The 15,907-nt window shown below is 38.5% G+C and overlaps 2 protein-coding genes across 5 annotated transcripts in view; both read right to left on the bottom strand.

Moving 5' to 3' along the window:
- Nucleotides 1–5,342: 5,342 nt before the first annotated feature.
- On the bottom strand, nucleotides 5,343–6,329 carry LOC133993845 (relaxin-3 receptor 1-like). The gene has a single exon (XM_062432983.1). The coding sequence runs from the start codon at nucleotides 6,327–6,329 to the stop codon at nucleotides 5,343–5,345; it is 987 nt and encodes a 328-aa protein (XP_062288967.1).
- A 3,920-nt stretch (nucleotides 6,330–10,249) lies between these two features.
- The window catches only part of LOC133985311 (E3 SUMO-protein ligase PIAS1-like), a 58,299-nt gene continuing 52,641 nt past the window's right edge, over nucleotides 10,250–15,907 (bottom strand). For all 4 annotated transcript variants that reach the window (XM_062424916.1, XM_062424933.1, XM_062424908.1 and 1 more), the window contains exons 11-13: nucleotides 15,417–15,556; nucleotides 14,431–14,471; nucleotides 10,250–12,240 (exon numbers count right to left, since the gene is read on the bottom strand). In XM_062424916.1, coding sequence (XP_062280900.1) covers nucleotides 11,878–12,240; nucleotides 14,431–14,471; nucleotides 15,417–15,556 — 544 coding nt within the window. In that variant the 3' untranslated portion in view covers nucleotides 10,250–11,877. The remainder of the gene's footprint in view (nucleotides 12,241–14,430; nucleotides 14,472–15,416; nucleotides 15,557–15,907) is intronic.

The following is a 15,907-nucleotide window of genomic DNA, read 5'->3' as shown; positions in this document are numbered from 1 at the left end:
TTGAGCATGACAAATCCAAATGCACCAATCAAATGACTATTTATCATTATAGTTGACACCACATATTAAGTCCAATCCACTGGTTTACAACAACAGGCTGGCTTAAGATTCAAGCAGAAATGTCATTTGTCTTTTCTTTAAGGGAAGGTAGACAATAAAGGTTCAGATGAAGGAGCGGTTTAATCTACTGTGATCATTTATAAATAAGGTACTAAAAACCTCACTGAGTCCCAACCAGCTGCAGCTTTCTCCCCCTCACCTCCCCAGAGTGCAGCTTCAACCCTTCAAAATATGTTTATCTGTGGCTGGGTATGAATAGAAAGTTAAAATGGAAAATATACAGTTGGTGGAGTTATCTTGGAGTGGTTACTAATGAGGGCCTGCATGAGAACAGGCAGGGGACGATTATAAAATGTCAAAAATATATTTAAGGCATTTCTTAGACTGGTACCATTTTCAAATCCTGCTTTACAAAGAGAGAAACAGACAACCTGTTGACAAACAATAAAAACCTGCAAAAGTGTTTTACTGCCTCTCTCTTAGTGACTTTTTGTTAACATTAAATAATGTAACTGAATTATTACATGTATGCTGTATATTTTTAAATAGATTTTTGAATTTAACTGAATATACAAATACACATAAAAAGAAAAAGAAATATTAATATGTATCAGTAAACAGTAAAATGCTCTTGAATGAGAACGTGTGTCTAAACATTTGATTGGTACTGTATATATAAATTAAATACAAGCAAAATACATACAAAACATTAAGGGGGCTTGCCAATCAATTCTTCTTATTAATGTGCACACACATTTTATTTGTGGTTAGACTTAAGGAGTTTATATCAAATTTGATCATATTATGGGAAGATTTTTGAAAAAAAATGTTGCTCTGTGAAAAATGATAAATGTACCATTAAGAGAATGACATTTACAATAAAACACAAGGAGTTATGGGGTTACATTCAAATTTATGTCTAGGGGTCATATATATTTCCTTGCAAATATAACAAAATAAATGGTTGTATATCTGTCCAAAACCTACTTGAGCAGGAGAAATCATTAAACATCTACAGGACACACAGCGACTAATGGAGACAGGACAGGGATGGAAAGTGTCATCAGTCGGTTATGAGACAAAAAACCAACATTAGTTATACTAAACAAAGCACACAAGACGTCATTTCAGCAAAATACTGTCAAATATAGAAAATATAAACACAACACAGCTTATAGAAGATGCCAAGGCCAACAGGTCTTGAGTTTGATGACATTTCTGAGCCGCTGTCAGGCAAGTGAAGTATTGCTAAAAGCAGCTATAAGAACAACGCTCAACCAAGAGAGAGAGGAGTGAAATATTTTCACAGTCAAACCGAGTTTCACCTGGAATGATGTGGCTTAAAAACCTTTTTGCTGAAAGTTGAACACTTGTGATTTAACAGTTCATACGTCTGCTATTGTGCAGATCATCTGATTGATACTTTGCTCTTTCTTTCCATTGCATTGTTACTTTATCTCTGAAATAACCACATAATATAGGTTTTCAGAAACATAACTTTCTCTCTCTGTTTGCTGTTTGGAAGGATCATTGTTCATTTTTCTGCACATACAAAAAGTGTCTCCTTTTAGGGTCACATAACAGGCTTTTAAAACAGAATACATTGTTAAAGGAACACACAATTATTGCTTGGCCTTATGTTAGGAACATCTGGTCTTAACTATCTAAAACTAGCTACACCTCTAACAGCTAATGGCACGTCCTCTTTTTTTCCCTTAAACAGGCATTGGCACCAGGAGATACATACATATACATTTTTATACCTTTATAGGGGCAACGTATCCTGGTGGATATACAACTAATAAAAAAATGTGGAGATGTTTACTTAGGTGCAAATGAGATAACTAGTAACATCAAACTAAATAAAAAGAATCATTTTCACATCTCATTTTCCACTCCTGCCTGTTTAAGGGTTAAAGTGGTTTCTCAGAAATTATAAATGCATTGCAGGAAAGAAGGAGACAGTGTCATAATTACTGATAGAAATTGATACAGATGCAGGAACAGCTATTTTAACATTACTGGCATGGTTGGAAGCTGTTTCTCGTCTTTTTCTTTGGTCATAATGGTTTTCATCTTTTTTTTCCCCTGCTGCAGGTTTATTAACAATAATAATGCAATTCAAGAGGTTGATATAATGGAATGAAACACTCGATGCGCCACGCAAGAGTAACTCTATTTATGTACTGTATGTCTATAACTGCTAGAAATGACTGGCGTTGATTAAAGTGCTGTTTATACAATAATGGTTTCAGTCCTTGTTTTCTTGAAAGTTTCTTGAAAGACAGTACCAGTCAAAAGTCTGGACACGCCGTCCTTAAATGAGAAAGTCAGTCCACACTTTTGAGTGGTACTATAATTCTTTTTTTAAGGTACAGAGTACAGAGAAACATTTCAGTGTTCTGAAAGGAGGCATGTTAAATGCTTTTAAGGTCTCTGCTTTCTCCAAAATCACCACATTGTGCTAAGTGCTCGAGTGCTGGGAGAAACATTTCAAAACCAACAGTACGACTTCATGATTAAAGCCCAGACCAGCACTGAGGTTACACCTTCCAAAATCTCAAAAGATTTGTTTTCTTCGAGGCTTGATAGAAAATTGCATGATGAGAAAAAGATGTAGATGCAGGCCAGTATTTCACAGAATCCTATTCCGAACCCAACTTTAGGGAAATATGCACCAATCTTTATGTTTTACCAAGCCTACATTTTGTCCTGCGAGTGGTGGAAGAAATACTCAAATATTTTTCACACTGAAGTAAACGTGAAAAGTTCTGCATTCATATCAACATAAATATTATCAGCAAAATGTTCTTAAAATTTCAAAAGTGGTTCTGCATTATTGTGTAAGGTGGTGCCAGTTTGGTCCAGTGATTCTAAATCTAGGGAAGATAAATCTGAGAGGTCATGAGGTGATTATTTTGAGAGAAACAATGAAAAACGGCTTTACTACAAAAATCTGTTTAAAAACAAATAAATATTTCTCTTGTTGTAAAAACTAAAGTGATAGTGTTGGCATTGGCTCTGATCTGGAGTGTACATTCAAACACAGGATCCAAAAGGCCACTTAATGCCATCAAAGATGTACAGAGCAGCATGGATGATGGATGGTGGATGTTTTTTTTTTCTTTACAAAGGACAGTGGTGGAAGAAGATCCTTTACTTAAGTAAAAGTAGCAGTATTGTAATGTAAAATTACTCTGTTACAAGTAAAAGTCTGACATTTAAGATCCTATTCAAGTAAAAGTACAGAGGTATTATCAGCTACACTCCCCTAAAGTATAAAAAGTAAAAGTACTTGTTGTTATTCATTTTTAAGTCTTTTCTTTAAAGTTTTACCAGTGTGAGCCTCAAACAATTATTTATTTGACTGAAATACTGGCAGTAAATAAGATTAATTATTAAAGTAAATAAGATTCTCATCATTAATGCATCCACAGTCTTGGTTATCCTCAGCCTCACTAAACATAGGGATATTCTATCTTTCTTTGTTCTGTTCATACATTAATAGTTTAGAGGGAATACGACTCACAGATTTATAACTTCTGGGTATCCTGATTTAATTAGAGATAAAACTAGGCCTGGAGACTTAAGATTTAACAGTGAAGTTTACTTTTTTTATTGAAATATTGGATCCATTTACCTCTCTGGGGCTCAAATTGTTATTAAAATAAATACAACCATAACACCATCTGAGAAGTTTAGAGGGGAGATGTGTCTTTGGTAGAACTGCTTACAACTCTTCTTTTCTAAAGTTTAACAGCTGGTTACTAGTTGTGATACTTCAGTAGAGGAATGTGAAAACAGCCTTCTAAACATGTATCTGATTGGAGGGGGCCTTTAATAGTTATCTATAGGAAAGAGTTTTGGATTTGTTGGATAAACTGCCTGGAAAAATGATGTAAAAAATCATATGGTTTACCCCAAAATCATAAACAAATGTTTATTTTGGGACAGGTACATTAAGGAAGGCTGTTTAATGAACACAATTAAACTTCTGGCTATATATTAGTCACTATTCAAATGTGATGATGTTGCAAATTGTTATTTTTATTAACCTGATTGGATTAGAAAAGGCATCAGTGCAAACTCAGCCAAGAAATAAATAACTACTTCAGTACACATTAATATATAACACGATTGACGGCTCTTTTAAATGCTTGTGTGAATAAAATGTTAATTGGTTTTCTGGTGCTGTTTCACCTTTTCATGTTCAGTTCAGTTTAATACAAAACCACAGCCTCTGTCAATCCTGTCAGACAAAAGTAGAGTTTGATATCAATGTCTCCACATGACATCCAGCTGTGTGTGTGGGTGCACACCAGCTCACAAACCCACTCATTTCTTTCACATCTCTGTTAAGTGATACATTGGAGTCCTCTCAACAACGCGAGTAAAAAAGTACCTCATATTATTACATATGACAAATGAACTTGATTGATTGTTTAGAAAATCCATAATAAAGTCTGGTTCATTCACCAACTTTGACTCTAAACAGAGACCTCCCTTACTGTTTTAAATATAATACGACTGAATTATCATCACACCTGTGCACAATCAGTTATTATTTTGGGGGATGCAGTTTTTCTTTCCACTTTTCCAGTTTTATTATCTTATCACAAATAGTGGATACAGTTTTATTTAGCGTATTTACAACAATCATTATTCATACATTTTGTTTTCATACTTTTAAATTTTGGCACACCAAGCTTGAACACATGACCTGTGACTGAATTCCCAAGTGATGAGGTGAAGTTGGCATCCATGATTGTCTTCTAAGAACAGGCACCATACACTACATTATCATATAAGACATTAACAGATGGATGTAAAAAAGCGCTCGGAGCTACTTTTTGTCTGTTCAATAATGCGCATACACTAATGTCTAGGTAAATGTCATGCGCAATTACGCACTTAGCCATTTAGGTTGTGGACAAGAGAAACATCACTACTAATAATTTAGCAAGCAATGCCACGAAGGTCATAAAGTAAGCGGTACCAGTTTCTTACAGCTCTAAAGCAGCGGACGTGGTTTCTCTATAGACATTAGCCACATTACGCAAGCATTTACAGACAAAAAGCGTGGATGAAAGTCACAATTTTCGAGCAGAATCTGTTCAGAGTGCAGAGTGTCTTAAAATGATGTCGCTTGTCCTCGTTGTGGTTTCTGTCACCTCTACTCTCTCACTGCGTGCCTTTTTTGCCGTGCGCCCTCGGTGCGCTTTGGTGACAGTTTGTCGACGCATTTCGCTCCCTGTCGACTCATTCACAACTATCACCAAACACTATCCTCTGTGTATCAGACCCCTCAGCTTGTCCCTGAACTCTTTCCTCATGAGGCAGTAAATGAAGGGGTTCAGGCAGCTGTTAGTGTGCGCCAGGCAGACGGTCAGTGGGAACACATAGGTGTGGACCAAGTAATACGCTCTGTCCCAGTTGGCTACATTCAGTTTGACCAGCACACTCCAAAGGGTGATGGCTTGGTTTGGCATCCAGCAAAGAAAGAAGGACAGCACGACGATGGTGATAGATTTTGTAACTTGCGATCTCCGTTTGGGGTTGCTTGTTTTCATACTCCGAATGCGGATGAAACGCAGCAGCATAATGTAGCTGATAGACACGATGGACATTGGCAATACAAAGCCAACAAGTATTTTCTGTATGTGATAAACTGCTAACCAGTACTGTCCACCAGGAAACCTCAGCAAACAGAGTTTTTCTCCAGTTACGTTGCTGACAGTTGAGAAGATCGACGTTGGCGCAGTCGCCAGAGTCGCCAGTATCCAAATGATTGCGCAGACCCATTTGGTGGAACAAGATTTCTGCACGGTTCTGTTGTTCAGAGCAGATGCAACTGACCAGTAGCGGGTCACACTCATGGCAGTGAGAAAAAAAACGCTGGCGTACATGTTCATCACGGTGACCGAGAGAATGATTTTGCACATGGCGTCTCCAAACGGCCAGCTGAAGTCCAGCACGGTATCCACTGCCCAGAAGGGCAAAGTGAGCACGAACTGGAGGTCCGTCACTGCCAAATTAAGCACGAAGAAGTTCAATCTGGACTTCTTCCTGTCTTGTTTGACCTTAATGAAGAAGATGACCAAAAGGTTCCCCACCAGACCTGCAGCGCAGACAACAGAATAAACAAGACAAATGAGAAATCTCAAGATCGGGCTCCCGTCTGCGGTCACGTCAATGTCCTCCAGGTTGCTGAAGCGGTCCAGCTCGCTCTGGGACCTGTTCAAACAAACGCTCTCATTGTCTTCATTCATGTTATCAGTTTAACTTGTTAATAAATAATATTTAAAAAATGATAATCAGGATGCTGGTGACCTAGACAAACGCATTTCTGTACAAATAAGGCTCAATGTTGGAGTGCCAAATGAATGATAAGAAAATGATGCCATGCCAACTCCTTCGTCTGTATCCACCCCACCCTCCTGTCATCTCCCCTCCTCTCCTCTGCCCTCCAAGACGCATCACCATCCAACATCACTGTTCTCAGCTCTGACAGTATGAAAGGACTGCTTCACCCTCCATGGGTGGGGTGAGGTGTTCATTGGCGAACATAATAGCTTTGATGTGTCCATCTGCTTTGTGCGTAACGGGTCCCCCCCATGATGCCATGATAAGTATTCCCCATCACTTTGAATCCAAAAATAAACATCTAATTAATAATGTAAAATGTTTCTGTTAAGTATAGATTGTGTCAAGGTAGGCAGGCACCGATTAGAGTTGACAAAGCGTGCGTAATTGGTTTTGGGGCGTCTCAGCAAGAGAACAAAACGACTCGCTGCTGCCACCAAGTGTTCAAATTTAAGTATAACAGGCTCTGGTTAAATCTTACACCTGCAAAATCCAGCTACAAAATGAAAAAAAGTGCAAACACACAAACATACACACACACAGAGAGAGAGAAATAACAGAATGCATTTTATTACATCTAAACTTTTCTACATAAACAGGTAACATTCAATAAGTAAACAATTTCTTCCAATGCAGGTAATAAATATTTTTTTTCACTTGGTATATTTGTACAAACTGACAAGGGTCTACTGTACACCGTCTTCTCCTTGCCCTCCTTGAAAAGCCTTTCATGATTTTCTCGGATTGGAGCCGTGAAACAGAACCTGTGAATGTTTTAAGGCAGTGAGTGCAGATGTCGACTCGAGTCTGACTTTGTGATTATTATTTCAGTTGTTTGAGACTCTTTATTGGCCACAGTCCTTTTTTTTAATAGTACAGCTTTCATTTTCTAAAAAATATATAAATTAATTTATTCTCTCAGCTCTGAATTGACACACAAAAAGCATACAAACGGACATCAAACACCCACGTTTGGATCTGAATTCTCAGTTTTCCATACAGACATAATATACACATTGTTGACTTTTCCCTTTTATTTCAGGCGAGACATCATGACAGCCAGAGTTGAGTTTCTTGTCGAAGTTGTCTGTGAAAACACTGCTAATAGTAACTACTGCTAATAGTGGCCTTATTCCATTCACTTAACTCTGTGCAGATGCTGACTTTGGCTAAGTGTCCTCACAGAGTTCGAATTGAGCAGCACACAAGCTGCCGCAAAAATCCTGTAACTATAGTACGTGTGTGTTCACACGTGTGTGTGACTGAAGGAGAGAGTTTGAGATGGCGACTGCCCTGTGCTTTTCCATCCCTGCATGCAATCTGACATTTTCTTAGAGAACGACAGTGAAAGGAAGAAAACAGCTAAACAATGGCTGCCTCTCCTTTAGAAAACTAACAATTGTGAAGCACAGTATGGTGCTATGAACACTTAACATCATGGAACAGGTTGAAGGGGAGGATGTGAATTTTTCGGTCAACCCATGTAGACCCCGTTATGTAGAGCCCTTCAACAGAAACACATTCAACACGGTCTGATCTCACTTCATCTGTCATCAGCACACATATGTGTGTAATCTGATGCACCGTCTCGTGACACTCGTGAGGAAAGAATAAGTTTAAATAAATTAAATCGTGATCAAATGCATTCATTAACTGTGACCACCTAGTCAAGTATCCAAATACATGTGATTAATATTCAAACTAACATGATTTGGAAACTAAAGGATTCATCAGTACATCAAGTCATCACTTTGATAATAAGGGTGCAAAAACATGTTTAACTGAAGCATCTATCAGGTTGATTCAGTGCAGGATGGATCATGAATTCTTGTTGTTCACCATTAAAAAGATGTTAAAGTTGAGGGCTGCAATGATTAGTCGACCGGCAGACAGTTAATCACTAAGTCTTTTGATAATTGAAGAAGAAAATGTGTTATGTGTTAGGTGTTATGTGTTAAGAAATGATTTAGGTTGCTGAAACATTTTTCAACATTATTTTGAAGGCTTTCCTCAGGTTCTTGCTGTTTATTTTCTGCTAAAGTTAGAACAGTTTTTGTAATTTCACATTTAAGATTCTGTATTACTTTTTATCTTTATCCTCGCCCTGGTTTGAGGTGGGCAAGGCTCAGCTGGAAAAAGGTAATGTCAGATATTTATGTGCACCAATCTGGATTTAGCAATATGGGAACCAGAGTGTGATGAGTTTTGGGTTGCTTTAATCATTTGCAATCAAACTGCATCCACACAATCCTCATGAAGCCGATCAGCTGAGTTTTTTAGAGTTTAGAGTGTTTTTCTCCCCAAACTTTAACTTCGATTGCTGCATGATACGTTTGAAAACCAAGTTTAAAGGGCTTTAACAATTTTCATATAATGTTTTTTGTCAGGAATATGATTGACTCAACATTAATTGAGATTTCTCAGAGTTGAGTTTCTGTTGACCTTTGAGTGATGCTACAAACTGTAAAGGTATTATTGTTCTTTCAGAGAGGCTGGTCAGACATGGAGGATAGAAATGCTCTTTTCTATGTAACTGGATTGCAACTTATTTGGCGACAAATACAATCATATCTATGATTGTTTCTGATGTTGCCTGCTTGTGCTTGTGTGTGACTGGTTTTGTTTTGTTGTATTTCCTCTGGGTCTCTCCTGCAAAGGAAATCTTTATCTTATTGAGACTACCTGTTTAAATGAAGGTTATAATGTAATTAAAACTAAATGTAGTAAATCACTATGAGTTAAGAATTAATTCATGATCCATTAAGAGTTTACAAGTCACATTAAATCACAGTGGCTTCATAATTTCTTAACAGTCATCAACAAGAAGTCACGACACACATAATTAATGCATTAAATCCTCACACAAGTCATGCATTAGTTAAACATTACGTAAGCATATGTTTTGTACCCTTATTATAAAGTCAGCTCCCAAGAAAATACGTACATATTTTCATGATGAATTAACTGGACAGTACCTTGTGAGAAAACGTGCTGCTGGCAAAGAAAATAAAAATGTATATTAAATAAAATCATATTACAACAGCTCCCAAGTGACAGTGACTCACACGTTCACCCACGGAGGTCAAACTATTTGCAAAAATATAATATATAATAGAAATAAGAATACAAAATAAATAAAATACTGCACAACACAGGAAATACACAAGACTTGTTCCGGCAAATGATTGAGTCGCTTAGAGAGCCGGGGGTTGGTTCCCATGAAAAGAACAGGGAATAAAGTTAAAGATGCAAAGAGAGGGGGGGAAGGGTGGAGGACATATTGGGTTGTCTACAGTCTCTCAGTTAGTTGAAGGAGAGAAAAGGGGTTGTCAGGGGATGGAGGTTACTGTCAGAAGTGATTATTTCATCATGGTGGGGCTAATTAGGCTTTCAAGTGAGCTGCCTGTCTGGAACGTCTGGAAGTGGAACATCGAGGGGAGACTGATAAGAGGGGACTCCGGGAAAGTTTCAAGGACACGCAGGCCGCAGGAAGGGTGGGCTCGACTGCGTAGGAGGAGTCTCAGGTCTACTGTGTGTCACCGCTAATGTGACATGACTGCAGTAGATCCATACAAAATGCTAATGACTGAAATGGAAGCAAAGACTAAACGTGTGTCCACTGTCTGATGCCAGAAAATGTTCAATACATTCATGAGCAAACCCTGCATTAGTTTGACAACATCGAGGTGTCCCGAAATCTTCACCTCGCTTTCAACATTATACACTGACAAGCTCGCAGGCTTCTTAAGTTCCAGACAGGTCATGTATTTTTAAACCGGCTGGCATTGTGCCCAAGCTAAGTTGGCAGGTTAAGATCCCCCCCCCCCCCCCCCCCATCTCTCTCTGTGGCACTGAACAGCGTGCTTACACGATGCCACGCTTTTCCGCAAGTCATATCCCAAAGATAACTCCCTATAGACAACTCCAGACAGACAACGATATCGGTCACGGGTCAAGTCTTTACCAAAAGCTTAGACATAGAAACGGCTGATGTTTAAGAACAGGGGACAGCGGTTGTGGGTGACCATTTAAGACATTCTTTTGACTCTGAAAATACTTCTCCATCCCAAACACACTGGGAAGCATGCACACAAACAGGCACTAGTTTAAACTTGGTCACTATCCCCAGCAGAGCTGTGGCACATCTCATGGACGCTTGTCTCTTTAAGACAGACTGCCACACAACAGCTTGACCTTCATGGAAATTAGTTGATTCCTTTTGAACAGTCAAGCAAAAACATACAAAACAAAACAAAGAGAAAGAGAAAGAAACTGAGAGGACAAGAGCTTCTAAAAGGACACCGTTTAGGTGTCTGAATAAATACCAGCTGAAACCAAAGAAGAAGAAATAGACACTTCACTGAAAACCCTGTGGCACACAGATTCAACTGCACTCTGATCATTGTGATAATTTTCATAGGTACCATATGTTATTTTTGGCATTGTGCAAAAAAGAAAACTAAAAGACATTATTCCAGCTCTAAACTCTCAATTGGCAAGTATAAATAGCTTAAAGCTCCAAAAAACTCTCAATTTTTCTAAATGCTGTTTACCGAGTCTTTAAAAGGAGTTGAAAATCAAGTGAAAATGAAAAACCAGAAATGGCTAATTTCCAACTACACATTCCCCATAGCAGTAACCTGAAGGTGTAAGGGAATGCATATATATTTCTATATATATATGTGTATATTGTTTAAATATTATACATAACTTAAAAGCATAATAAAATTATTAGTACATGAATAAACTGTAAATCTGAAAAGTTTACATTGAGAAATAATACATCATGTGTTTAAAAATGAGCTTGAGCAAGAGAAAGAGAGAAATTAAAGTTCATATTGGAGAACGGATGCGAAGGAAAATTTAAACAGGATATAGCTAAAAGAGAAGAATAAGATAACCAAATTGTACATGGCAAAAGCATATGTATAAGCTTCTGTGGAAAAAAAACCCAACCTCAGTCCTCCACTTAAAAACAGCGATTGAAGCAGCTCACTAGACTGAAAATGTCCCGATTTAACATACAAAAGTAAAAGAGGAAAATATATTTTGTTCTCTGTACACGGTGCCACTCCTCATTTTCATAAAAAAGAGCCTTCGTCCTTTGTGTTTTTGCTCAGGTAGCGTGTCTTTGCTGTTTGTGCCAGGTTGGTACCAGTGTGAGTCATTGATAAAGCTCCTTATGCTGAAACAGCTTTTTGATCTGAGGCCAGTTTACCAACACGTCCTCTGCAGCTGACCCCTTTACGTGATGACTCAGTGCTGTTCTCAGGTCAGTCTAGTGAAGGCCCGTTACCTGCTCACAATGTTAGTGCTCTTCTAGTCATTACAACTCTGCAAACGTTCTGAGTTTGATGACTTGGGCCAGTCTAGTTGCTGGATCAAACTATTACCCTGCAGTCAAAAAGTTTGTCATTGGGTTCGTTACTGGATCGTAGCTGAACCCAACGAGAGTCAGTCCAACGATATAACGTCAGGTATCCCGCCGTAAATAGCTGCCACCGCTGCTTCAGTGCTGCTTCGGCTGGCCACCACCCCGGGGTGTGTGTGTGAGGAGTGTGAGCCCGAGTGCGAGGATGAGGAGTGAGTGTCACGGAGGCTGCTGGATGAAACCAGGCTGCTGCTGCTGCCCGAGTTACTGGCCCCGTTGGTCGGCGCGGTCAGCGAAGTCGCCGAAGACGCTCCTGACTGGTCGAGGAACAGCTGCGAGGACGCTGAGGAGGAGGAGGTGCTGTAGGGCAGGAAGCGGTTGAGAAGCAGCTCGTGGTCGTCTGAGGCCGAGGCGGCCGCCGCTGCTGCCATCACCATGTTGTAATGCTGAAGTGTGAGGGAAGCAGAGGAGAGGAGGAAGTGTTAGTCAGGCGTGAGCTCACATTCAGAGGCTGATAGAGTTACCAGGGGCTCAATTCACAAAACAACGGATGCTAAAAGTAGCTCCTGACTGATCGAAGTCGGGGAAACTCTCTGTTTTTGGCCTTAGAATGATTCACAAAACACTTTAGCACTTAAATCTTTCATCTACTGCAGGTAGTGAGTTGTCATGTCAGCATTTTAGAAAAATATGTCATCAAATTTCTAAAATCATGCTGAGATGGTGGCTGAGTTAATAAGAATAAAATAAAACAATAACATAGAAAATGATGGAAAAATAAAGTTTGTGGTGCTGACGAACCTCTATCTATCTATCTATCTATCTATCTATCTATCTATCTATCTATCTATCTATCTATCTATCTATCTATCTATCTATCTATCTAACTATCTATCTATCTATCTATCTATCTATCTATCTATCTATCTATCTATCTATCTATCTATCTATCTATCTATCTATCTATCGAATCCAATCTAATCTAATCTCATTCCCTCCTCGGCTCCTGTGTATTAATAAATATATTTTTTAACAAACCTATCTAGGATGAGATATAAGCAGCAGCAGTCAGGCTATTAACTCCTGACAGCGTCAAAGATGACACTGCAGAACAATTTAAACATCGTACCTCGAGAGATATTTAAGAGATTTCTTATTTTGGCCTTTCCCTTGAACTTTTTCATATTGGCAAGAGATTGCTAAAGAAATAAGATTAAGTTTTGGAATAGAAATGTTGCTCTTTGTCACTTTATACCTGGGCAAAATCCCAGACCAACTCACGGCTCAGGAAGAAAATCTATAAAATACCTTTTGCTGTAAGAAAGAAACCCATCACACAGAAATAGCTGCACTAAAGGATAACTGGACTGCAACTATCAATAAAATACAGTATATGGAGAAACTGACTTTTACCGTAAGACCACTATATTATATGATGAATGTAAAACCCTATATGTGCCTATAAGATGATTATATCATTGAAAGACCCTGTTCTGTGCAAGCTATGTTGCCCATAACAACCTACGCTGTTGTCTCATAATACCAATAAAAATAAAGTAGAAAAAAAGACTGTTTTGGTCAACTTTCTCAAGAAAATGTAATCTTAATATCTAGCGGTGCAGTTTTGGTTTTATCTGCCCTGGGTTTTTAGATATCCACCTCTGATCTGCCTCCCCCCGTTACTGTGGCTCACTGCTTTGAAAAATGACATTTAAAAAATTCAACAGCAGCGTCTTTCCAGCAGCAATGTCCCAGTTAATCGACAGAAAACACTGCCTGCAGTCTTCATAGCAGCCAAAAAAAGAGAGAAACCGTTCACATTGAGGTCTGTGGATTATATTAATAACCAACAGCGGTATTGGTTCTGAAATATAAAGTTGCCTTTGAATTTTTTAAATGCAATTTTGCAATGCTAAAGTTTCACTGTTCTGGTGAGGCAGCAGAAATCTCACAGTGAGATATTTCAGACCTCACGCTTCCTCACAGTTTTATACTTTTACCAAGTGAGGTAAGAGAGAAAATATTTAATATATAAACTTTTAAATGACAGAACAGAGCTGAATGAAAGATGATGATATCAGAAATCAAGAGATGTCTGTGTCCTTGTTCGGCCGCCTCAGTGAATTCAACCAGGCAGCAACAACCACTGCTTGTCAAACGTGTCTACTTAAATAGCCCAGAGAGACAGAGACAGACAGGGAGGAAGATATTTAATACTCACTAGTAGACACTAAAACAGGTACACTATGTACCAGGAGGTTCTGTGACTTTTTATGGGAAATTCCACAAATTACCAGGTTTCAAATCTGTTTTTTAAATTTGTAAGTGGTTGACTCTGCATGAGGGAACTTTCATCACTTCTATGTTTACTGCTGCAATGGTATTTTGTATTTAGGAACACTAAGTGCAGGGCGGTTGCTTTGTCTTCTTGGTAAGCACAAGAGAGATTTTGTCGAAGCACAGAGTTGGAGCGCTTTAATTATTATGAAATGAACCATCATCACACTCTCTTTTCCAGTTTCACTGTAGCCCTTAAGCAGACAGAGACTGTAATATGTTCATACATCAACTATCATGAAGAAGTGTTTCAGCATCTCCAAGAATTTCCACACAACATGACAGACTGTTGTACGTACCTGATGATTGTCGCCTTGAAGAAAAGAAAAGAAGTTCAACTCTGGAAATCAAGTACAAGCAGAGCCAATAGTGAATATCAACAAAAATCAGTATCAGAGATGAAAAAAAAGTATTGATCATTATTGCCCAAACCCCAAGCTGTTGTCGTACTGTCCCAGCTTACAGTGAACAACATGAAGACATTTACTCTCAGTGAAGACTAAAGAAAACTGAAAATATTCCTTTATACTATATTGATTTGAGAAGCTGGAATAAAATAATTTTAGCAATTTTCTTCTTTATTTTTTAATTACTATAAAACAAATAATTGATTATAAAAAAAGTTGGCCATTATTTTTCTGTCAATCAGGTAATTCATTGACCAACTAAGCACCACAACTCTAGTTAACTGATATTCTCAGATTATTTTTGAATTGTTTTCCTGTCAAATTCCTCCTTAGATTCAAGACTAATGTAGAAAAGAGATTTCTATTAAAGTATGAAAATATCACGTCATGTTTTCAACTCTTTATTGAAGCTATATGTCAACATTTTTATGGCTGCACAATAACACTGAATGGCACTTAAAGCTACATTTTGTATGCTTTTTCTTATATTTTTTGTTTAAATACGCTCCATTGTATATCTTAATGTGAGGAGGTATTATTAAAGGCTTATGAGACCCCAGACTCATTGAACAATCTGGCAGCAGCAGTACAGGGATACCCCTTATGCAGTTTTTAAGCAGGTCTTGCCCTTCTACACAATCAGAGAAGGTTAAAGTCGGGGGTCTGAGCTCATGGCTGTCAATCAACAACACACTACTGGTTTATTACCCCTCTTGTGCCGAGGCTACACGCTAGTATTAACTGCTGTAAGAACGCTAGTAAGTTCCTGGTACATGCAACGGAAGAGCTCAGTTCCTTCCAGTGTCCTGGGTGCAGGTATTGCATGTTGTAGCTTTATTTTTAATAATCATTTTGTGTCTGTGTGTGTTTGTTATTACCTGAGAGGTCATTGGGGGTGTGGTAGTAGGGTCTGTAGTCCTGGATAAGTGGGGGGACAGGAGGGATGTAGCTGGTGTCCACAGCTGGCATGCTGGGAGTACGGCTCACAGGAGAGGCCTGATGGTGCAGGTTCAGCACCCTGAAGGTAGAAACAGACAAAGAGGTTTACCAAGTAGCACTTCACTAAGGCTTTTATTTCATGTCATATTTAAGAAGTAAGTCACAGAGCGAGCCGTCTCCTCCACTGAGCTCCACACATAAACCCTTGAACAATAACAGTCACGGAATTCATTAAAGTCAAATGAAGCTGCAGCACTTTCTACACACATGAACACAATTAATTCGACAGAAAATGCATCCCTTAAAGTTTCAGAAGACCTGGATTCAAATCTTTTATGAGACTTACTTGTTAGCACACAGATAATGAATCTTCCTGATCCTCAGAGGTTTGGAAGTAACTTTTACTTTGACATTTTATATATGTGTGAAA

The sequence above is a fragment of the Scomber scombrus genome, chromosome 1 (genome assembly GCF_963691925.1).
Source record: "Scomber scombrus chromosome 1, fScoSco1.1, whole genome shotgun sequence".
NCBI lineage: Eukaryota > Metazoa > Chordata > Actinopteri > Scombriformes > Scombridae > Scomber > Scomber scombrus.
This window is presented reverse-complemented; position numbering and strand designations above follow the sequence as displayed.